The sequence below is a fragment of the Mixophyes fleayi genome, chromosome 9 (genome assembly GCF_038048845.1).
Source record: "Mixophyes fleayi isolate aMixFle1 chromosome 9, aMixFle1.hap1, whole genome shotgun sequence".
NCBI lineage: Eukaryota > Metazoa > Chordata > Amphibia > Anura > Limnodynastidae > Mixophyes > Mixophyes fleayi.
Genome location: NC_134410.1, coordinates 59,246,604 through 59,272,679, shown reverse-complemented (window position 1 = coordinate 59,272,679; position 26,076 = coordinate 59,246,604). Strand labels below are relative to the sequence as shown.

Below are 26,076 nucleotides of genomic sequence, written 5' to 3'. Positions count from 1 at the left end.
CCTGCCTGCCATCAATACATTTACTTCTGAGGCTGGTGGACCTTGGGTTTAAAATGGCTTAAGCGGAAATAAATTTAAGCCAACTCAATAAGATGGCCACATGAGGCAGTGCATGTACTAAATCATGGAGCTCTGTTGTTTATCTGAAAACCTTGCTTCTTCTTCAACTGAAACAAGGTTGTGACCTGTCACAATGGGGGCATGTAATAATGAGGGGTAGGGTACATAAAGCAATTACAATCATTACACCTTTCAACAAACAAATAGAAATACTGTGAATTGTAGTCTGGTCAGAAACATATAATATGCCTAGAGTAAAGAAGGGGTAAATACATTTTTACTACTGAACCATTAATAAAAGATTTGTCAATTGATTTGCTAAAAATAGAAATATTGACCTAATGTTGCATATCACCCCATGACCCCAACCACAGGAAATTTGCTCATTTACTCTTATACAGGGTAAAAACACAGGATACATGAAACATTTTTGCTTTAGTGATCAATTTAGACATTTAGTAGAGGAACACATTATGTAGGTGGATAAGGCACTCTAAAGTTCTGGTCTTTGCACATTTGGCCACTGCCTTTGTCCCCTTGTACAGTATTCTTAGTATCATAAAGGTGACTATTTAATACAGGCCAACAATTCATTTGTCCATATACCCAATGAATTTCAGTGTTTCTATAAAAAAAAAGATGGGTTGAAAAAGACTTGGAAGGTGGATGGTTTATTGTCAAATATTTGTGGACAAAGAGAGACTTTGAATGATAGGAATGGAGCCAAGCCTGACTTTCATATTCGTCAGCTAGAGGGGTATCAAGTTTCAAACCTCTCTTTGGAATATTTCCATAACTCCATCAAACCTTGTTTTGAACTAGCATGATTATTGGAGAATGTAGTTCCAAGTCACCTTTTGAATGGTGCAATGAAATGAAAGTAGACTTAATGTTTTTGAGTATATAAGACCTATTGTTTGAATCAGTTTCTTATCCTTGATAAAGACTCCAGGATACGGAGTTGAAACGTGTCGGAGAAGTAGACTGACTCAGGACGTTAAACTTACTTTGAAGGGACATTTGGTGATATCAATGTAAGAAATCCCTGGGGATTTCATTTAAGTTCTTTCTTCATGCTTTATCACAAGAGACTCTCCGGTATCAGTAAATCATTCATAACCATTTGAGAATCATTGTATATTATTTTACTATGTGAAGACGCAGAACTCGCGGGAGTTGAAGAGACCGGAGGTTAATACATTTACCCCTAGGTGTTTTATGAGCTTTAAAGTGATTTACTACACTATATATTCTCTCTTCCTGTATGAGTTTTTACTTCAGTACTTTTGGATTAAGAAAAGTGTATACCAGGTGCGGGCTGGCAGGTTTCAGGTAATATTAAGCTATTATTGCATCCACGGGGGGGGACTGGGAGAGGCGGCTACAGCCGCTAGACTGAGCGCCCCAGGGGCCCGCTGCCCCCCTGCCCCCCGGTCCAGCCCGCCCCTTGTGTATGCCATCTGCTTCCAAATATGTGCCTGTGAAGAATCCTCCTTTTCCGGTTCTATGAATTCATGTGAGTGCTTGATGTTTATACATTCTATTATTTGATTTTGATGACATGTAGAAACATAGTGGAGTTCCAAGTATAGACTACAGGCAGCACACTAATACAGTAGCACCACCCTATATCCGTTTTATTTTTATAGACTTAAAAATGCTCCCAGTCAAATGAGATTAGGCTGTCAAAAAAACTAGGTTAATGACTATGAAAAATTTACATTTTGAAGATGAACAATTGAACATATCTGTCTTTCTAACAGCTATTGTACTAATTGGTAGTTAATATTAATAATGTATAAATATATTTTTATAGTAAAAATAAACAATGAACCTGGGGTTGGCCAACCCCTGAAACATTGACAAAAATGAACAAAGGATTGGGTACGGCTTAGCGAATACGACAATTCCAACAAGTGCTGTACCTACCAAAAAAAAACTATGGCAGAAAAACACTGAACTGATTAGAAGCAGACTTATCTGAAAGACGAAGAGGCAGATGTCCGATGGAGTCTTTGTATATCTACAGTCACTGTTACAACTGTCGTAATACAAGATACCAAAAGCGAGAAAAAGTGGCTCCAAGCCCTATAGCAGTGCTTTGCCTTTTGTCACTCATGAAAATTTTTGTCCTTGCGCCCCTGACAGAAGGGTACAATCATTGTTATACTTTGTTAAAGAAGAACAAGAGTCTGATGCCCCACATGGTATGGGAGCTGACAGCTTCCAGCACCTTTGACAGCTGCATCTCCAGGTATAAAATCCTGGGAGTTTGAAAGGTGTCAGGCAGAATTTAACAGTTGTCCATGCAGCTGATTGGACAAGCCATGGCAGTCTTCCAATCAGCTGCATTGACAACCATTCAGGGCAAACTGTGTACATTGACACTAGTAGAAGTGAGTAAGGGAGTTTATTCAAATATTTTTTTTTCCTGGAGATCTAGTTAACCATTATTTATTGTGAGTTCTCTACTCCTTCAAGTTCACAATCAGAAGTATACCTGAAATACCTGGTACGAGATAAAGGAGAAAGCAGTGAAATGGAACTTCCATTGGTTAATTAATATATGTAGTAAGATTTATGTTAAATAAAACATTTTTACCTTGTTAGTGTATACTAGCCACATACTTGGATGGACTATATTAAAATGTTCAATATTATTAACAACAGCTTAACACTATTATATCCGCACTAAGATTAACATTTTTGTACTTTATTTTTACATTATGTTTATATAAGTATTGTACATGTATGTAACTTCTGTCAAGCTGTATGGCCTGCACCACAAGGAACACAAACACAGAAATATTTTAATATGCATCATTATTGGTTGTTGTATCCAAGTTAATCAGGACTTATGGAGACTGGAGCTAGAAATAACAATTTGGCTGGTAAATAAAAATCCGGACACTAGTACTAGAGTCCAGGACATAGCCTATCTGTGGTCAAACACTTTCACCAAACATACATACACCAATCACAAAACACCTTCCGCTTCCAACCACACCATGAAAACAAAAATATATATATATTTTAATGTGTTGTCTCCACCCCCATTGTACAGATACCCCCAGATAAATGACCTCTTACCGTCTAGTCAGTGGTCGATCTAGTATTGGTGTAGCAGGTTCGATGCACTGGGGCCCATGGAGATAATGGGGCTTGCTACACGGTGAACTAGTCCCGATGCAGGGCCCACAGCTCGCTAGTCATTGTTTTTTGTCCTCATCTCATTAGTATCCCCTTTTCCAGCAAATGTTTTGTCTAATTTTGGCTGATATTCCTGTGGCCAGTCCAGAAGAGATTCAGGGGTATATTTACTAAGTGTCACCGATTCTCTGCGCCTTGCCGTAATTTTTTAAAATAGCAATTTTATTAAAGACAAAGCCCATTGGGTTTTGTCTTAATAAAATTGGCGTTTTAAAAAAATTACAGCAAAGCGTAGAGATCGGCAGTTCTTCGGAACTGCTGCTTAGTAAATCTTGCTCTCTGAGTTCCCTGCTACCTAAAATGCCTGTTTGGCTCAGTAGCTGTAGCATAATATGCCTTGGTGTAATTGTGAGGTAGCTTGTGGTGTACCTATTTTCAAGTGTTAGTGACTTTTGAGCAGTGGCGGATCCAGGGGGGGCCCTAGCAGGGGCTTGCTGCCGACAGCTGCACACTGTGCATGTCCGTTCAGCAGTGACAGTGTGCTGCCCGGCTGCTCGGATTGTTTTAAACACAATCAGAGCAGCCGGGCAGCACACTGTCACTGCCGAGCGGACCTGCACATAGTGTGCAGCCGCCGGCAGCCTTAGAAATCAGAAAGGGGAGGGGCCTAAATCGCCTTCCCCTAAAATCGCCCCGGGTAAAGCAATTGTCTAGATCCGCCCCTGCTTTTGAGTTTTAGGCTTCTATTTTTTTGAGATCCCTATTTAATAAGATTATCAATCATTGCTCATCACAGTGATGTAAAAAAACATTTTGTTGAAAGAAACGTTCACCAGAGCAGTGAAGCTGAGCTTCCAGTTACTGATTCTATAAAATATATTTTAAAATAGAAAAAAAAATAGGAAAGTGATTTATTTTAATAATAAAACATCTTTTTCTGTGTGCATCCCCGCCAACGCCATCCTGAGATCACTGATGTCCTTGGTAAATAGGCTTGTCCATGGAGGCCCCCAGCAATGGCTACTACCTGCAATAGCTGGCAATAGTCTTCACCAGCCAGGGGCTTTGGTAATTAGGTTAATTCTTAGCTTATCTCCCTTTGACAAATAGAAGTCATCATCTGATCCCACATAATCTATGATGTTATCCTCAACAGTGTCCATTGTTTGGCACTACATTTGCCTAAAATGGAATCTCTACATCTAATGACATGATAAAACATAAAGCAGCATTTCAGCCACTATAATAATTTGCTCCCCTCATCAAGGGTTCACATAAAGAGGAGAATAGACAACAAGGTGGCAGTGTCCTACATAGCAAAAACAAAGGGAGACCAACAGACTAACCTCACTGCAGGAAGTAGAGCCATTTATATAACATGGTCAATGCAGCAAATTCTGAATCTGTCAGCAGAATTCAGCTGACATTCAGGCAGGAATACTGAGTTGTTAACTCCTGGATCACAAGGAATGGTCTTTGAATCAGCATTGCTTTCATCAGATCACCAAGGCTCAAAGGATTCCAGGGCTGGATCATATGAGGACACTCATAAGTATGAAGCTTCTATGATTTTCATCAATATCCTGTTGTCAGGAAGTGGAGGGAAAATATGAGCTATTAATAACCTGGACATTTTTTTCAACTTTATAAATTCCTTTCATTTTCAGAGTCATGCAGAAGATTCAGAGGTTGCTGGTGAAATGTAATGCAATACTACCATTTTGAACACTAAGGCCTTGGTGCCCATTACTGTAGGCATTGAAGGCAGATTCTCCTAGTTCCTTGCCTCAGTTACCAGACCTTATAGAATAGGTCACTTATCAACACCGAGATCTGAAGACTATGTAATGGCCAGGAAATGTAGAGCAAGATATGTATGGCATTAAGAATGTCTGACAGTTGCAGATACCTTATTGAAAGCTAGGAAAGGTCCACTAATTACTCCTGCTTTAGGATTTGGAAAAATATTTTCCTTATATCCAAAGAGTCTGATTTCAGTCCTTGATTATCCAGTTTAATGAAGCAGTTCAAAATTAGACCTCCAGTGTTTTTCCTACAAACTGAGATCTGCCTACAGTCCTTGAAATTTTCTCCATTTGAGCTTATCCTATACTCATTATTATGGACTCTAGAAGGTAGTCTTCTGGTCACCATAGCTTCAACCATACTAGTGTCAGATATCCAGTCCTTGAAATAACAATTTTTGCTTTTTTTTCTCCAAGATAAGAGAATTAAAACCTGCCAATTAACTAATAGATACTTCAGGTATAAATTAATACCTTAATAATGATAATTCCACAAACCGTTTCAGGAAGTTTAACAGATGGTACATAATCCTAATGGATTTAAAAAATAAATCAAACCAAAAAACAGCAGCTAACTGGGGCATTCTCCAAACAAGCAATCTCTTAAGGTGGTGTATAAAGCTGTTAATTGGGGCACATCAACACCTTAATCCGCCATAGCAAAATAGGAACACTTGTTTCCCATGACAACTGCACTGGGAGAGAAATAAAATAAAGATCTATTTCTAATTTTTCGCATATATTTTTAAAGTATCATTGTTATTTACTATAATGTTCCTGTCATGGTGATCCCGGTGGCATCATAAGTTCCCCATCCTTAGTTATTATGCTGAGTGGCTAGTTGGCATAAGAATTTGTCTGAGTTGGGAAAGGAGACAGCCCCTTTGGGGACCACCAGGAGAGGAAAATTACAGTAAAAATCTGATAACAAGTTTTGCTTATATTTGAAGCCTGTCCAGGACTCCAGAGAGGTAAGATACTACTGCTCCTAAATTCTTTCATACCCTATTTTGCATCTCAACCTTAAACCTCTCTCCCTTGTGATGCATTATTAAATGACACCTTTGTTGATGTTGGTTGTCTGACACTTTTTGCCCAAGCTATCTCAAAAGTGCTATAAAGATGAACTGGTAGTTCTCAAACAGTACTTTTTGTATCTAATAGGAACACATTCTTTGTAATAATATTGTGTGTAGGATAGATTACATGTATTCTAGGGCTCAGCAAATACCAAGTTGTTTATGTGAGATTCTGCCTACTTAAGAGCCTAATACATAAACACATTTTTATATTAATAATAAACATGACCTTTAACAATAAAATCATATTTGTAATATTAGCTCTAATAAGCTATGTTCTGAATGCTAAAATCACAAGAAAACCAGTTGAAGAGTAGAAACCTTGCAAAAAGTCTTGAGTATCCATCCCCATTCTAAACTGAATCCTGGATTTGGTACAATCATTACAATCATTTGGTACAATGTCATGTCTTCCATAAGACATATTTGGTTGAATCTATAATATCCTTATATATGCTGCCTCAATTTAATGACCAAAATAAAATAGGTTGACAAGAATGACTCCACTATTCATGTGCCATGTCATTCAGCTCTATGGTTCTAGTCGTTCCCCCCCCCTAACTAAAGCTAACACAGAGCAGAATCTGACCTTTAAAATTACAGAGCCTCTTACTAGCGGAAACTTACGTCTTGAGTGATAACGTTTCGTAAACACATACAGGCAATGCAATTTTCTATGAATGTTTTCCATTTTATTTCATCGATTAATTTGTATACGAGAGGTATGTAATTGAGAGGTTGTAAAATTCTTATTTAGAGTGGTCTTTCAGTCTTCTGTAATTGTACATAGTTATTATCCTCCGATAGCAATCTTTGTTCAAATGTCAGGATGTAAAAATAGCACCAAAACTTCAATATTTTCTCTTTATCTATTTTTTTCTTTTTTTTTGTTAACAAAAAATTACAACAAACACTAGGAATGTATGATTGTAGCAGAGTTGCAGCAAAAAACAGCTATGCTATTTGGCATTGCTTTGCAGCTCACTTTTATACTACAACTGTGCCACTGGTAATGAAACAAGCCCCATTGTGCTTACAACACGTTAAATAGAAAAACACCACAAGTTCAGTTCAAGATTGCACGGGATTCAGGGCGAGCATGGTTACATGGCTACTAGAAAGGATGTAAGGGGAGAGGGGGTATTTAATGTTTAGAAAGGGATTGGACTGTTCTATTCATCTTGTTTCCGTTTTGGCTTCTTTGGATTTCGAGATCGGCTCTTTGCTTTGCAGAGTGGGCAGATGGGTGCATTGCGGTGGATTTGCTGATGGCAAGACAAGCAGGCCTAGGAAAGAAAGGACACTTGTCACATTTGTTTACCAGAAAAGAATACAAAATATATTATACATACATATACACACACAAAAACACTGCAATAATATTTTTGGGCAGGTACGTTTGTCCCAGGTTTCTGACCCACATATTTAAAAAACTTGAGGAAAATCTTTGTCTATATTTAAACAGCTTGCTAAGGGCTCTTGGCCTTTGGTAAAAACTAATAGAGACTTTCCCCCACACCAAGCCGTCACTAACATGAGTATAAATTCTGTAATTCTGACATATCACACCATATGACACATCTCGGTTTGTGTACCCACACATTATAAATCACATCCAAATAAAAAAGGAGAAAGTAAATGTGTTCCAATTGGGGCGCTCCATGATCCATATACTGTACAAAAATTATCTTATTTTAAATATGCATAGAACTTACTCATTCTCCATTTGTTAGCGAAATAGTTAAAAACAAAAATAGTGACTATGGTGCAATATGTCACATAAAATAGCAATAATCAATTGCTATGCCTCGCTTTGTTTATTAAACTTAAGTTTAATATGATCTAATATTGGTCATCAGTACTTGTTTCCTGTATAATCCCCTGCTCACATACAGTGATTTTCAACTGCAATGTAGGGGAACACTATTCCAAGTATTATGCATTTCCCTCTTTGAGAGGTCTCTTAAAACATCTCCATTAGAGGTGATCCTTCATAAATTATAAGCAATCATTTTGTCACACCTGAGGATCTCTTTGTATGCAGACTGGGTGGTGTCTGTGGAGTTAGGCTGGTGACTACGTACACAAAGCTTGGTAGCCCGATTATGTTCCTTTGCATGTAAATGAAAGGACTGGTACAGGTGGTGATAGACTAGCAGAGGAACCAGTCAGGAACTGGATTGCTGAACCGGAATGCTGGAACTAGAATGGAACCGGACTGAAGCCAGAATGCAGACTGCACTGTGAGCTGAAACAATAGAAAAAAGACTGCAAACTGCTGGGAACCGGGTTGACGTTTGAAAATACAACATTGCACTGGTAACTGGTAAGGGCTCCAGGAAGTCCTTTTATACTAATTGTTGGTTCCTGATTGGAGACTTCAGTCAGCTGGGCTAAAGCAGCACTCTGAGTTGCTGGGCTGGATCAGGTGACTAGGTCCAAGATGGCAGCACCCATACACTGATTCTGGAGGGATCTCTGGAGTGGAGAATGAGTGGACAGCATCTTGCAGAGAGATCTGAAAGCAGCAGAGCCTGATGACTGCAGGGTCAGCTTAGAGAGACAGTGGAGGGGTAAGAGACAGAATCTGAGAGCCTGGTGTGCGACACCTTTAATATAAAGTGAGGTCAGATATATCAGATTTAAGTTCAATGGATATATTAATCAATGCACTCGCTTTAGGGAATAGCCCTTTTAGCCATTCTTATGTTAAGTTTCATACTTTCCTCAACTGTAAAACACTACGGAATTTGCTGGCGCTATATAATTAAATGTTAAGGATGATGATAATAATCAACCAAAGCATATCAAAGTTGTTAGGTTACTTTGTAACCAGTATGTAACTTGCGAATCAGGAAACCCTCATCAAGGGATTTGCATATGTGTCATATCCTCCTTTTCATGCATTCACTTAGTTCACCATTCATACATTGCAGCCTCTCTATATATTGCTACAGACATACAATAAGGAGTCCAAAGTTCTATATCTGCACAGGTTTTTTTGCATAGCGAGGCGAACGCCGGCACGTTTTTTGCTAACTCTCTTTTTCAAGGCAATCCGATTTGGTGTAATGATTGGTTATTTTTAGTGTTGAGTACAACCCAAGTGTGTGACATTTCAGTCAGTATCCCAAAAAATATTTTCATGTATTTGACACGTTATACATAATTGATGGTCTGATCAACCTATCAGTTCAATGTGAGATCTTAAAGCCACCCCTCCTAAACCAAAACGAACCAAATCCTAGATTTCTCCAGCATTCGCACTGTTGTCGCGGAATACCATTGGAACAGGAAAAGCAGTTAAATTTATTAAATGGTGAAATACAATGCTCATCATGAAATGCAGACGCCATCTCTGGATGGCATTAAGCACCTCTTACCTGTATTTTCAGGCCTGCCGAACAGGGTTACCCAGTGTACTAAAAACATGGAGCATGTGCGGAATTAGCACTGCACATCCACAATGACAGAACACGGAAATCAAGTAATTGAGGAATGACATTTAACAGGCAATTTTTGTGATTTATGAAAAGTAGGCCCAATAGTCACTATACACTCCCAAGTAAGGAATGGCAATGGAGAGGACAATTTTGGGAATGATGGGATTGCAAGCAGCAGGATACTAAGCTGCTTGACTGTGGATTTTATAGAGGTCCGTCACTTCTAGGTTACAAAGACTAATGATTTGCCTGAAAACAATATCTTATTTGTCATCAAAATTCAGCGAGAAGTAAACAATGCCAACATGTTACCTTCATGGGAGGCGGCTGCTGCCGGAATGTGGCTGTCTGTCTGGTATCCTGCTTTCTGGCTACTTGTAGCTGCTGCGCTGCTGCTGCCGCTGCCGCCAGGGATTCCGGTATAGGTGGCTCCTGAGGTTCTGTTTGCCACTCCGCTTTCTGTTTTTCAAAGTAGCTGGAACAAAAATAAAAAATGACTGATCATTTCCATTAAAATATTTTTACTAAAAACATTGGCTATCTGTAGAATAAATTAATTACTGCCAGAAACTAAGGATTTATGGTAATATATATTGTAATTAAAATAGTCTGGTGAGTTGTTTTGGGGTCTTTTAAGGATTTGGAGGATGTGTGTGGTTATTACTGAGAAATTGCTGACACTGTCCAAAAACTTATTTTAACGGAGATCGTGATTATTCCACTCTTACAAATTGGTTATTAAGAGTCTGTATATTGCCCTGCTGTTATGTACTGTGCATATCATTAACATGTGCAATACTATGAGCTCTATTAAGCCTAATCAGCTGCTCCTGAAGTATGAAATATACAAAAATAAGATTTCAAGTTGAATGACTTCTATTAACAAAACAGAGCTGTCCTGGGAAAACTAGGTCATATGGGAGACTTCCATGTTGTGCTTTGTATGTGGAGAAAGACATGACATGCAGCCCCGGCTTACCGCTGATTCTATCTCCGATTAATTAATATTGGAAGTATCTGCATGACTGCATCTCATTTTATTTTTCTGGTTGACAAATGTCCTATGTATCCTCCTCACAATATACTGTTGCTGTGAGCTGCACTCCACATTCACCAGTTTTGGCGTTTACAGGGGCTTGCGTGGAAAAGGGACAGTCACCATTGCGGAAGATATGGCCTCCACATTGTGGTCCATTTCCGTTCTGTGTGATCCGTTCAGAGCTCACTGAAGCACTAATCCCACACTCCCATGTGCTGGTGTGAAAGACCTGGCTGTTTGGGTTATTATTCCTCTGCAATGCGCAGTTTTGTTTTGTTGTGGGTGGTGAAGATTATGATTTTTAATGTAAGATTATTTTCATTTTTATTTTCAAAGGAACTCCAAATTTTATTTTCATGCAGGTTTCTATATAAGCAGGGGCATCCTGGGCTAATGGGCATGTGCCCCCCCGAGCAAGTCCCAGAGTGGGCTACCTTGGGTTGGGTCACTGGGCCACCTGCATTTTGTTTCCTTTAAAATGTTCCCAATAGGCTGCGGAGTAAAGTCTTGCCCCCCGGGCTAAAATTTGCCAGCCCTCCCTGTATGTAAGGACTAGCTAGAGACCGAACCATAGTTTCTAATGTGATATTCACATTTTAAGTAGTTCACAAGCAAAATTTCTTTCAGTTATAGTATATCCAGCATGGTAAGATACTGACAACCTACAACATCCAGAAGTTGCAGAGTGATGAAACTGAATAGATACATTCTAAATAGTGAAGAATAATGCAATAGAAAAGGGCATAGACCCTACATAGTATAAACAGAAATAAAGGGTATTCCGTAAAGTCTACACAACTTACTCCAGAGACAGCTTTTCCTCCTCTTCACACAAGTCTGGCAGCCTCTGCAGTCCTAGGGTCATTCTCAAAGCATCTACATGCTCTTTCAGTGGCTTGTACTCCTCATGCAGTCGGCGAGTAGACTCCAACAGTTTGTTTAAGTCACTCTCTGACTGTTTGATAGTATTTTCCATCTGCAGTAGTGAAATAGTGTAAAGAAGATGGAATATTACTGGAGGTAAACACATTGACTATACACTAAGACGAGTCACAAATTATACCATTATCATTTATATGCATTTTTTTAACCATATATTGAGCTTTATACTCTTATTTAAAAAGTGCCGACAGATCACACAGCTCTGTATATTGCTTGATTGATAACACTAGCAAAATTACATACAGTGACATGAAATAGAAGGTAAACATGGCCCTGCCCATAAGAGCTTACAATCCATGTGTGTGTGTTAGACCACCAGTCTGACCAGTCCTGGCAGGTGTGGGCAATAACTTCCAACATTTTTTATTATCATTGCAAAGTATTAAAACAGCCCCCACCCAGCTGGCAAAATTTTCTGGGGAGAACACTGCAATCTAAGAGGCATAGGGAACAATTGAGACATAAGGTACTGGAATAACAATTGTGACTGCTGGTGGGAAAGTGTGTGTGGCTACAGTAAGGCAGCAGCATTATTAGACAATGAAGCAGTCATTGACAACTGGTGTTTGAGCTTTAAACAAATGTAACTCTGTACTGAACATGAGAAACTGAACACCTTGCCTCAGGTGGCGAGCTGAAATCCAGCGAGAAATGTACCATAATAACGGTATTTACTTGCACTTTTACCGTAATGACGGTAATAGTGCGCGCGGCACGTTAATTTTGGCTATAACGCCAACAATTGAATATGCCCCAAAGAACTACAGAACATTATTTTACAGACTAGATTGGTTGTGCTCGTTCACTATTGCTACACTGTAACACTAAAGTCTCCAGCAGAGGGGACCTTAATATCAATGAGTACAAAGGACTGCTGTACCTGGAAAATACCAGTTCTCTGCAAGAGTAAAGATCTGCAGCTCCCTACTGAACAAATCTTGCAAACTGACCAAGGAGACAGAACACTCACATCTAGAAATGCAAAACCAATCTTTTTGGGTTAAAAAAAAAAAAAGTTTTAGATTTTCCAAAGAAAAGCACAAAAAAAATAACACAAGTGAGGAATGACAGAGTAAATATACCTATGTATGAACAATCAAAGGTCAAGTGGTATTTAAAAGCATCTGGTATTGTTAATAAATTCAAAAACATATCAGACCACAAGAACAGAGACAGGGGTACAGTACAAGCTAAAGGATAAAAGTGGGGAGGGTGTGAGGAGGTATAAGGGATGGAGTCAACTTCTGGAGCTGTTAGCAAAAACAATCTTTCACAAATTGTGTATGTCAATATATTCATTGCAATATTAAGAACATATTTAAAAAGGGCTGTCTAATTATGCTACATTCTGTTAACATTAAATTAAAATACATACAATGGAAATTTGCAGTTGCTAAATCTGATTATTTTTCCTGACCGTTCCTTTAATAAACAGAGCACTATGGATCAGTGAATTCCCTATAGAGGAGAAGAATATTCATTCATTAGGTGTTTTATGATCAGTTTTATTAGGCATTCCCTGAACAACTGACAGCTTATAAGAAAAAGATTTATAATGCCTTCCTCAACCTGAGCACATTGATCTGGATGACCAGGAATAGCGTTGGAGAAAGTATTTATAAGATGGTCTTGGGCTTCATGCTTGGGAGCAGACACAAATGTGTATCAGTTGAATCGCGCACAAATACATTTTTATTTTTTTGAAAGCTTTATAAATATCTTTCAGCAGAGCGTTCCAATGCTGCTTATGTACTTTGTACATCCTTGTTGAAGATGGCATTTAGTCAGAGATAGTATTTTGTGTTCTTCTGCAAGTACCACATATGCACCTCATTTTTGGGGTCATTTTTCCAAAGCACCAAAGCAAGGTATTCTTAAGATTTTTTTATTGCACTGTGCCAGCAAAAGAAAGAAGTGACTGATACACAGTCTTGCACCACTTTCAGATTGCCACCCTGGCAATATGCCGGGAATATGAACCCGGAATATTGCCGTGGGACAGATCCTCAGACCCTGACAAATACCCAGGTAGACAGTGTTCACACTGAACACGGGTCTATGCAGGGATCCCCTTTCACACTGAGCCTAGACCAGGTTTGTCAGGGCTCGTCCTGACAAACACCCAGGTCTTTTAAGCAGTGTGAAAGGGGTATAAATTGCAACACAATTTCGGCAATATCACCAGTGGATGCAACACCCCTCCTCCTCCTCCAACCCCATTTAAAAAATAAACGATATAGTTAAACATCTGATACACTGTACAACTTGTGTTGAGCTTGTGGCCAACCATCAGGTAAGTGTGTACATTTGAATTTGAATTTAAAATACCCCAATATGTGTAAATAATACATTGTAAACAATGAAATCAAAGTAAGTTTAACTCACATCTTATAGAGAGTGAGGGGACAGTCATCTAAGGATATGACAAAGCTGGAAACTGCCTTTATAGACTATCCAGACATTGATAAGGCAAAACAAAATATGTGGGACAGATGTATCAAAGAGCATACAGTAACAGTAGATATCTGAACTTAATAAATGTTACAAACAGGCAAAATAGTTACAACACTGTACCTTTAGAGAAACTAGTATACATTTACCTCTCCATAACTATATAATGTGACAAAGTCACTGGATTAGTATTGAATGGCAGAAGTATATGTCCCAGGCTTTCTGCCTTCTATACATTAAAACACCAGGGAATTTCTTTGTGTCTGGGAAAAGCTTCCCAAAGTGTGAGTCTCTCAGCTGTAACAAAATATGTTATGGGTCTCTGGTGTTATGGATGAAGAGAGAGGGAGGGGCTCCATCCATGAGGCCTATAAACTGGGTCTTCCAGGTTACCTATGAACCCACTGGCAATCAGGAGTTGCACCTAAATGGTGCTTGTGAAAGGCTGGATACCTTCTGAGAAACTCTGTTAATGGTGAGCAAATATCTTTATGTTTGGTATGTGTTTGGGACACAAGGTCCCACATTTGACAGAAGGTGTTGCTGAATGTATAGTTTGTACTGGGCAGGCAAGGCCTTTTATTTGAATATGCTTAATAAAACTGGCTGAGATCAATGTGACTTCATTGCTGCCGTTCCCTACCATCTACACCAAGGGATGGCCTGGAATGCCAGGTCCCTGCACCCCTGGGGCTCCTGCTATGCTGTCAAAAGACCTTAATGCAACATACAAATGGTCCCTTCCATTCTGTTCCACAAATCCATATTAGTCAACCATAATCTTATTTAACCAGATGTCATGTGAAGATTTCAGAGTTTTGGAGTATATTGGTCAATCTACGTATACTCTTGTATCGGCTAATTACCTTAGATAAACTTCTGGAACCAATTAAACAAATTACTAACTCCTTGTTGCATTAACAGGTTTTGGATTTATTGCAGGCATAACGTGTTCTGGCACTATACTTTAGGCCACTGTGGTGGTGAACTTTTAGGAAGGGAATGATCCTCAAGATTGCAGAGCTTTCAGCCCATCTTTCGCCTTAATATGGATAGCAAGATATTTACTAAGGTTTTAGCCAGACAACATGGTATATACAGAATGTCTAAACTGGTTTTGTCCGAGGCTTCATGCAACTCTAGATGGACATATTAATATTATTCACTATATAAAAAATTATCTGTGGCCCATAGAGTATTAGTTAGATTTGTTACAAAAATGTTCCACCATGTTGTTTTGAAAAAAAACTGTGGCCCCATATTCAACTGGTAAGAAACTCACAGCCAACTTAAATGACAACACTATAAAGATTGGTCACCCCGGTTCACCAATACAGGTCTCCAAGAATTAGGTAATTTCTTGGGCAAAATGTGAGAGATCTCATTGGCGATTGGTACGGAGATCATACCGAAGGTACAAGGTTCTGTAACAAAACCCCTTCTAGGCTAATAATGCACAGCCACAATACTGCACTGAATTTGGGTGTTTAATGTTCCAATTATTATGGCATGTGCAAAAACTAAATGTTAGAAATACATTTAAAGAATTTTTGATATCTGTTCACATGCTCTGAGTTACTTTTATAAAATAAATAAACTTTCTACATTAATAAATTCTGTTCTTACCAAGTAAATATTTGACAAGATTTCAAAACCTTTTTAGGGCCCGATTCATGCTTTGACGCAACTTGTACGCAAACAGACAGAACAAACTGAAGCATAAGTGCAATAAGATCACATCAGAACAAAATATATTCTATTGTAAAATAAATGGACAACTATTAACAGTATAATCATTGATATATATATATCGATTTTCAAATAAATAAAATATATACATTTTTTAATTCACTAAATAAATCAAAATGCTGTCAATGAGTACTGTACATACAATGTATTTTTATAGTCTACCTTATTTGTATATGCAAGTTCAGTGCTAGCGAGTGGCACACATACATGTAGTTTTAAAACAAAGTCTCTGCTGTGCCAGTCATCACTATCAGCTGGAACTTGCACCTGCCCTGTAGCGAGTGCAAGGCATATGGCTGAAACCAGTCATACTTATTACAAACCCAGCACTTATCGGCCACATCTGCATCGGAACGCCCTCAGCACGCCCTTACTGTTCATGGCCTATGTTAGTCTGCCCCTTCACTCTCCCGTTCCACCCCTCAAGTCATAGGCTGTCCTAAGTGTCATTGCATTCATTGGCGTAAAGCCCATTTATGAGCGTTCACAGAGCCATTTACACACGCAATATAAGATACGCAAAAGGACGTACGTCCGAACATAAATCAGGCCCAATATGTGCAAGTGCTATAGAAGTTTCTATGCTACTTAGGAACTAAATGGTTGCGGAATTATCAGCTGTAACTGGCAGAAAGAAAGGAATCTGTTTTTCTTTGGAGGAGTTTCTATAAATAGTTAAATCAACATGCAAGATTACCAGTACACTATTGATTCAGGGAGAGTCCGCATTACATTTCCTGGTATTAGGAGGATCTCAGCCTTTCCCCTGTGACTATATCCTTCAGGTTTTTTTATGCTTATTTACTTGGCGAATATTAAATAGAACTATGTTTCACAGTTCCTTCCCTTATGTTTCCTCTTGATTATTACCACAGTAATATGTCCTATGCTAGTTAATAATATACGAATAACAGGACTAGGTCACAGAGTACATTTTTAATTTCCAAACAAAGCATTTTTTAAAAATTCATGTTTTGAATCCCTATCTTTTTACATGTTGTGGGACATGTAGCCCTTACAAGACAAGAACAAGTTTATAGAAATATCTTTGATTATAGTAATTTTTATTTTTTTTTAATCTTAGATATACAATTTTTGCTCTTACTGTCTAGATTTGCAATTGGCAAAATACCCTCCTTAGGGCTTGAATTCATGGGTAGTTTAACATTCACCTGTGGTGGGGTGCCATGTGTTGGTGAGCGCATGAGTAGACCTAAAAAATAGGGATCAGTAAATAAACTGAGAGGAACACATTTTTCAAACTCTAGATTGATCTTGAATGCAGCTAATAGGATATTTTTAATTCTGACCATAATTCAAGGGGAATCTATAAAACACTGCTTTTAAAGGCGACTCAAGCTATGTTCCTCATCTATTAAATATAGCACAGGGACAGATGCAAAATCACTTAAGCCCCAAGAAACACTACAACATTAAAGGCTGTTTGAAGATTGACATGCAGAACCAGTTTATTACATCCCTATATTGCATATATTGCTGTACTGTATCTCACACTGCGTTCTTAGGTATGATATTCACTTTGCGCATCATTGAGGATGTAAGGACTAATCCATCCAAGAACATAAGTACTGTTCCGTGCCGTATCTTGTGTGAAATTTCTCTGCGCATGCTCACAAATGGACTTTACGCCATTGAACGCAAGGGCATGCAATCCATCTGTGATCAAATGGCAATTCCGTACTGGGGGCGATGTACAGTAAGGGTGTGCCAAGGTTGAGCAAATGAGACATTCAACAGATTCGAGCTCTGGGCATTTCTCAGTTACATAATTTTTAGCCATATCACTTGCACCAGCTACAGAGCAGGTGCAGACTGATAGTGATGACGTGTACGCATGCCACAATGTTTGCAATTAACAGCAACTGTAAAAATGCATTGTATATACAGTAGGCATTAATAACATCCTGTATTTCATGTAAAAAAAAAAAAATGTAAATGTATTTTTTATTATTGATTATAGTATTAACAGGTGTTAATATATTTATTTTTTTATCCTTGCATTCTGATGGGACTCATGCATATGCATTGTGCTATCCTGCAGTGTGTTGCAGCTGTGCGCATACAGCAAGCATCATAGCCTGACACCCATATTCAAATTGAACCTCTTGTACTTGAATACGGGTGTACGTGCCTGCAATTATTGTCCGTTTTTAAAAAACGCAAATTGCTTTCACTTTTGGGGTCCTTGATGTATCAGGCCCATGGTGTCCAAGGTGACTAATAACAGTTTTTAGGCTTGATGTATTCTGGAAAAACATCCAGACATTTCTGAATTATGCCATAATGAAAGTGTTGACATTTTCTTAATTGGGACAACAAATGTTATAAGGACAACTGAAAAGATAACTGAACATAAGAGTCAATTTCCACCAACATAATGCACTTTACAATTTTGTCATTTAATATCTCAAAAGAAAAAAAACAAACAAACAAACAGATAGTTAGTCATATACTGTGCTATAAACGTCTATACTCACAGCATACCCATTTGTAGCATTCTGACTAGCCAGTTTGCTGCTTACCATCATATACCACTAATTGCCTAGTGAGAATTCTGTAGCCAGGTATAGTGATTTGCATAAGCATTAATGGCATAGTGTGAGTAACACAGATTTTGCATTTGACATATTGTAAAATGACCACATTGAAAAATACTGTATTATTTTCCTGTAACTAAATCTATATTTAATTTTTTATATTTTGTGGTAACAATCATGAAAATATGAAAATCAGGATTAGAGGACAGCTACAATTGTACTACATACAGGCAGAAATCAGAAATAGGTGACATCACTGTCTCTCGGTGATGTCACCTAGTACTAATAAATTGATTGGCTACAACCGCATGATGATTGGTCCAGCCCGCAGAATGTACCTACTGCATGTATGCGGCAGGTGTATTTTCATTCTAATGGTACATACCACATTAATGTCAGCGTGGATAAGTCTCAGCTCTTCCACATGGGCCATCTTCTCCTGAAGCAAAAGGTCCATTTCTTGTTTGTACTCCTTCAGGTGTCGCTCCTCAGACTCCAAGGAATCAAACTCTGCTTTCAGGCGAGCCTTTATCTTCTCCATCTGAAGAGTCTTATTCCTGGCAGAAACAACATGGCTGCAATTATCACATGTAACCACAAATCTTAATGGGTGAATTGTAGACGGAGATCAGTGCTTCTTGTCTCCATTTTCAGTAACCAAGCACATGGTATACCTTTATCTCCTCACTAACTGAGCTTGAACTCAGTTAACAAAGGAGAATACAAGGAGCCTATTCTACAACGTTTCTGGTCTTGCCAGAGGTTGTTACCCTACTTGAAACAGTATGATGCCAGTTTAGTCACTTCTGAACACATATGTAAATGTAACCTCTAAAGGTCGTAGGAAAGAATAAAGAAACCATTCACAAAATAACAGATGTGACCGAAACTACAAGTTGTACATTTTTAAAGATTCCCTTCACTGCTGAGATGATATCCTGTTATTAGTGTAGATGTTGTTTTCCCATGGTCAAGCTGTCAGTCATTCAATCTTATTTCTATATCATCTAATGAGAGAAATAAGGGCTTCAGTACTCTAGCTGTGTGAGAGCCACATGATTCAGAATGAGCCATGATATCCCATTTAGCCCACCAAGTATTATAGCAATGTGTTTCAGCAACAGCTGTAGCAACGCAGTTTACCAAATAGCCTAAAATTTGTGAAATCAACATATATTCCCACAAAGCTTGCATCATCATAAAATAGTCTTTCTACTACACATTGTTATATCAGGCACAGTTTGAGCAGTAAGGGTTGAAATAAAAAAAAACCAAATCTAGGAAATAAAGATCTAGTTATAGCTATTAAAACACACAGTGCATGTACTGACCACACACATATTGTACACACTGTCACGTAGTGGAACAGACTAGGTTATTGACAGCAACATTTAGGTTGCTAAAAAGAATCCCAAGCTAATTTATATGTACATTTTGTGGACAAATGAAGCACGCTGCAAATACATCTGAAGACTAAACATGTACTTAAACCATGGACACTAATCTAATAGCTCTAGAATAAAAATATTAAAATATTTTCCCAAGAGACAAGGGAATCATCATCCAGATCAGTTTTCTCAGTGAGCGACAGTGGTTCACCACTACAGGAAATGCTTTTTGATTTGCTTAGTGTCAAAGTACTAAAATTCAATGCCATATACTCATCATCATTTATATAGCACCACTAATTCCGCAGCGCTGTACAGAGAACTCACATCCATCCCTGCCCCAATAGAGCTTACAGTCTAAATTCACACACACTGACAGACTAGGGTCAATTTAATAGCAGCAAGTTAACCTACTAGTAGGTTTTTGGATTAAATATTACTTCTTGTGACACCCATTTTTCTCACCCAAGGTAACATAACAATTGCAAAGTGTTGTTTGAAAGGAAATATTGTGATATTACATGTTGAGATTTTTGCTAAAAAGAATAATTGTGTAAGTTAACAAAATCATTGATTATGTAAATAAGTATTCAGCACTGTGTAAGAAGCACACTCAATTAATGGAAGCCATGAAAAAAATATCTCTGCTCTGACTACCTTATATAACTTATTTTGCTCTTACAATATAAAATGTAATATTAATAAGTACCACCATCAAAATTATGGCTTAAGAATATACATAATATATACAAAGGATAAACATTATTTTCCACCAATATATGTTACAAATACAATTATGCATAGAGCAGCTTTTGTAAACATTAGATTTAGGAACCAATACAAGTTTTAGGTCACATGATACTACTATTCATGCAGTCTCCTTAATTAAGTTCTGCATGTTGTGAATGGTTATAGAAAAAGAAGCAGTAAGATAATAGAAATTGAATTACCAATGTGTAGATGGTTGTTGTAGTATGTGCCCGAGGCTACCTCATGTTAATTTGCACCACTGCCTTAAACAGCAGCATAATATCACATAGAATCTATCTTGTAATTTGCTTCTTTGAAACACTACTATAATTCACATTTAAATAGATTTAATGTTAAATGTACAACATTTCTTAGTAAGCAAAGTACTTCAAGCTGCATTAAATCAAGTGCATATTGCCAATACAGTATAGTTGCTGAAAACATTAAGCCACACAATACAAATTATTTTCCAATACACAGCTACACACTATAGGAAAGTTCATTTAAAACTAAGATATCCAATAAATGGTCACAGTTTGCCAATTACTCTCTGCATAGATTTTACAATAAAGAGAGTTTTTGTTTGTTAGAAAAATAACCAAAACGGTTTAAGAACTAGACCCCAAAATGTATTAACTCATAAAAAGATTGCACTTTTTCATATACGCAAAAGTTACAAAAAAATTGGTAGCGTATACGGAGGAAAAGTAACATTCACTCTGCATTGGCTTGAAAATTGCATCATTTATTTCTATGAAGAGTACAAAATACAAACACATGGAAAATGAAGGATATGCAAGGAGAAATTGTACATCTTTTTGGTCTATGGTCAAAGTTCAACTTTTGCAAAAATGAAAGGAACAAAATGTTCCATTCATACACACGTACATTGAAAAATAATACCAATTAAAAGCGTAAACAAAACCTTATACTTTGTTTTTGCTTTAAAAATGCATGGATTGACCCATATCAAAGCTTCTCTGCGACCTAGCGCACTTTGTTCATAATGAGCATTACCACAAAACTCCATTCTATTTTACCGAGCGTTAACACTTGTGAACGCTGCAGGAACTGCGGAAATTGACCCAAAGCGAATGCTTGTCAGAAAGTGTGTGTGTACAGGTTCATGCTCATACATTACTTTTAATGCAAAATGCATTTAATATGCTTTAAGAAAGTGTAAGACACTTACACTTAGGGGGGTATTCAATTGCTAGCGAGACGGGTGAAAATCCTGCGCTCGAAAAAAACAAAAAAAACCTGCGCTCATTTTTTCCTGTTCGAGCGCTCGTTTTAAGAAAAAAACCGCTCAATTCAATTATTAACATTGCATCCACCCCCTCGCGCTCTATTATTGGTCCTAGCGAGTTTGAAATGAGGAGTGGTTAAGGCAGTCATTTTAGTATAAAAAAAATAAAAGAAAATTAATGCAATCAAGAAGGGCCCCAGCACTGCACAAGATAATGGCCCCCCACACTGCAATCAAGAAGGGCCCCAGCACTGCACAAGAGAATGGCCCCCCACACTGCAATCAAGAAGGGCCCCAGCACTGCAAGCAACAATGCCCCCCCTCCCCCTCCCATTTGTGTAAATGAGTGTGTGTAGGTAAAGCATCAGAAAATTGAGGATTTCGTCTATGGTGAGTATTTTGTTTTTTTTTGTTTTTAATAAAAATCTATGGTGTACATGAGGGTGTTTACTGTATTTCTTGGGGTTTTATTATTTTTAATAAAGATTTGTGGTTGGAATGAGGGTGTTGTGCTTTTATTTAACATTTTGCTTCGTGGAACTACAGATCACAGCCAGCCGTGGGTGTAAGAGCATTTTGGCACTTGTGGTTCTACAAGTGTAAACATGCCCTGGGTGCCATGGGTACGCTGGTGCTTGTAGTTAGACAAGTAGCAGCATGCCCACACTATTTAGGCCAACATGGTTGGCTGGGACAAAATCCCCATTTATTACCCTACTACCCACAGCCCAGGGGTAGTAGGAAGAGCCCTAGTGCTATCGGCACTGGGCTGGGTGTCCCTAGGGGGGTGGCCCGCTTACATTTTTCAGCGGACCACACTCCCTAGGGAATCCAGGCCAGCGCTGAACAGTCTGTGGGTGTTTAGTCATTATGGCCGTGGGACCCAAACTGCGTTTCCCCCTCCTGCTATAGTGCCTATCACCCCGGCTGGTTTGCCTAGTGCTGGTTCAATGAAAATAGGGGGAACCCTACGCAAAATTTTTCAAAGATTTAAACACACACAGCAATACCCTGCCAGCACTAGGGTTAAGACTAAAGTATAGAGTGGGGAGCAAACGCTTTTGGTTTTAAAAAATAAATAACATGCTACTTTTCACAATTTTGATGAGAGCTGACTGAGGTCAAGGGGGAACTTTTAAAAAAAAAAAAATTATTACACTGTTATTTTTTAAAAAAAATAGTACTTTTCAGTCTTCAGGTTATTTTAATGAACTTTTACACCTATTTTTTCAGCTTAATTTAGATTTTTCTTAACTTAAAAATTTTTTTTTTTCTTTGAGCAGACCAAGGAGGTGCGAGATGAAACAGCAGATTTGCCTGTTTCACCCACAGCGTTAAAAAACAATTGAATAGCTTTTTCCGCTGAGGGTTCGCATCCAGCCTATACTTTAACATTGACAAACGGTTGGAGCGCAATAAGACCGTTTCGGTAAAAAAAAAAAAAAAAAAAAAAAAGATTAGAATTGCAGGAGAAGTTTCCGCGCTCGAAAATAATAAAAAAATACTTAACTCGCTCGAAATTACAAACTCGCTAACAATTGAATACCCCCCTTAATGTCCATGTGTAAGAGGCCCCAATATAGCCATTATTAATGCATATATATCTTTAAAAGTATTAAAATACACTATTATTAAAACAACAACATTAGCTATATAGATTTTGTTACTGGAGGCTAGAGGAAGGTAGATTTTAGGGCTGGGCATAGAGGCAACCTGAAGAAACAAAGATGTTCTTTGGCTCCAGTGTAATTATCACAATGGATAAGTGGATCTTAGCAAGTTAAAACATATGCATTTACTGCTACTTTCTCCCATTGTCCACAGATGGAGTAACACTTGACTCTCATAGGAAATGCTTCAAGCTATTGTGTAGTACACAACAGGATTATAAATGCCAGTGAATGGGGTGAGAATCACTTCACTAACACCAATGAATATGCACCCCCTCTACTCTAACCATACTGCTGTAATTGTTATTAACTTCTTTATCTGAAGGATCCTGCCAATATAAAGAAACTCCTCTACACAACAAGGAATTGTGTATTATCTACAATGATTTTTACATATGTTACATTAATCACATCTACAAGTGTATTATTTATTCTCCCAATATTGATAAACATTTCCACAATCCCCACGGGCACGTACAGTTTCATGCACAATAAGCAGTTCGTGATGTGACGATGGGCAACAATTACATACATAGGTTATGGGGATGGCTACACTGCACCAGCAATACATCTATATGCCAGGGACATTTACTTGACCATAAAAATCCTGCAGTTGGTGTAAATGTGAAACGTTCTTTCTATAATGGAAGGATAAATATGATTCTTATTAGAATTGTTTAGTAGTAATTATTGTGTCCGACCGCCTCAAAAATGTGCTGCTGTCTAAATAAAACAACAATAGTCTTTGCAGAATGCATGCTAGAGTCAGAAAAAAATTCCAAGAACAACAATGCAGTTTAGTTTCCATACCTGATCTCTTTGATGCTCTCCAGCTTACACATAATTTCTTGTTCATCGCCCATACTCTACACCCTGCAAAAAAATGTCCAGGGAAATATGTAGGAAAAAAAAAAGCAAGCAAACCAATACAATAGATATAAATGTAAGCACAGCTCCGATCCAGCAAAGTGACGCTCCGTGGTGCTGCTGGGAAATACAGTCCGTAGTAAAGTCTTCTTATAGCCCGTGTAATCCATAAAGACTACATCTCCCAGAAGACAAAGTGTGTCTCATTCACCTTCACTTCCTGCAAGCTCCACAGCCCCAACCTTTTGCAGAACATCTCGTTTGCTCCCAGTCTTAATCAATTTGCCAGAGCTAATGATGTGAGAGGCTGTCAGGAGAGGGAAGGCAGCGCTTTGTATCCAGATTAATGGTAGACAGAATATCATAATATATTACTCTTCCTAATGAGTATGTGTGGTCCTGCTGGGGAGGATGTTAATATCCTCATCTCCGCCTGACTGCATCTCCCATTCATCAATGGCTTATTAGTGTGAGGAATGAAATTTATGGGTTTAGACTATTAGTGGAATGGAGGTGTCTTTTTGGTATCATTCAATCATTGCTTCTATATAAAACAAGACCTCGCATATAAAACATCAAGTGACTGCAAAAGAACTATGGTTTATTGCACCCAATGGAGTACATACAAAAGCACAGTTTCTAAGCTTTATAAATATGTGTAACAGGTCATTGGTTTATAATCCTTGTTAATATATGCTTTACGCAAAAATCCTTAAAGAACAATTACCATATTTTTACATGAAAAAGGAATCTTAATTGTTTGAGGTAAATGGTGCAAGCCTTTATTTAGTACCATATAGCTGGGCACAGTTTAGAAGGATGTCATATTTTAACATACCTTTTAAATACCATAGAGAGATATTTCAGATGTTCATACATTTGCACAGGGTCTTGTTTGCATACACATGCGGTATCAAAACAATAAATAGATAAAAATGTAGTTACAAAAAAAGCACAATACACTGGCTTTTTTGGGAGGGTGAGTCCCTCCAAAAAATAAATAAGTGATTTTTTTTAAAGAAATTGAAGGTCCAACTGGCAATGTACAAGGTGGAAAGAGTGAAAATATTACTCCACAGCCAACCCTACTACCACTTCAGTGAGGTCAAACCGATTTTATAAAAAATAAATAAATAATAGATCATTTAGATAGTGAGTTGATAGATTTATATTAAATCCGACTTCATCAATCTACATTTCATCGGTCAAACTTGAATATCACACTATCTCATCAATTCTATAATCTACATTTTTATAACATCAACTCACTTATATCTAAGTAATCTATTCTGTTTATATCATCATCATCATCATTTACTTATATAGCGCCACTATTTCCGCAGCGCTGTACAGAGAACTCATTCACATCAGTCCCTGCCCCATTGGCGCTTACAGTCTAAATTCCCTAATATAGACACACACTAACAGAGAGGGAAACAGACAGAGAGAGACTAAGGTCAATTTTTGATAGCAGCCAATTAACCTACCAGTATGTTTTTGGAGTGTGGGAGGAAACCGGAGCACCCGGAGGAAACCCACGCAAACACAGGGAGAACATACAAACTCCACACAGATAAGGCCATGGTCGGGAATCGAACTCATGACCCTAGTGCTGTGAGGCAGAAGTGCTAACCACTAGGCCACTGTGCTGCACTTTTGTGAGAGCAGTTTCAGTGGAATGCTGGGGGTGGAAGTCTGATTGCAGAGAGTCGAGAATGGAGTGAGAGGAGAGAAAGTGCTCAAGTAGTTTGGAGGCAAAGGGGAGGAGAGAAATAGGGCGGTAGTTAGAGAGAGGCTGAATTTTTGAGAGATAGTTTCTTTAGAATTTGTAGGCTGAGCGCATGTGGAGGATGGAAATGTAGAGACAGGTTGAAGA

General features: G+C 38.1%; 1 protein-coding gene across 1 annotated transcript; it reads right to left on the bottom strand.

The window, feature by feature from the left end:
- Positions 1-6,764: 6,764 nt before the first annotated feature.
- Positions 6,765-24,336, bottom strand: ZC4H2 (zinc finger C4H2-type containing). The gene is made up of 5 exons (XM_075184394.1): positions 24,144-24,336; positions 18,662-18,833; positions 11,380-11,552; positions 9,850-10,012; positions 6,765-7,380 (listed from the first exon to the last, which is right to left on the bottom strand). Exons 1-5 carry the CDS (start codon positions 24,194-24,196, stop codon positions 7,267-7,269), a joined length of 675 nt encoding a protein of 224 aa, XP_075040495.1. The 5' UTR covers positions 24,197-24,336; the 3' UTR covers positions 6,765-7,266.
- Positions 24,337-26,076: the final 1,740 nt, after the last annotated feature.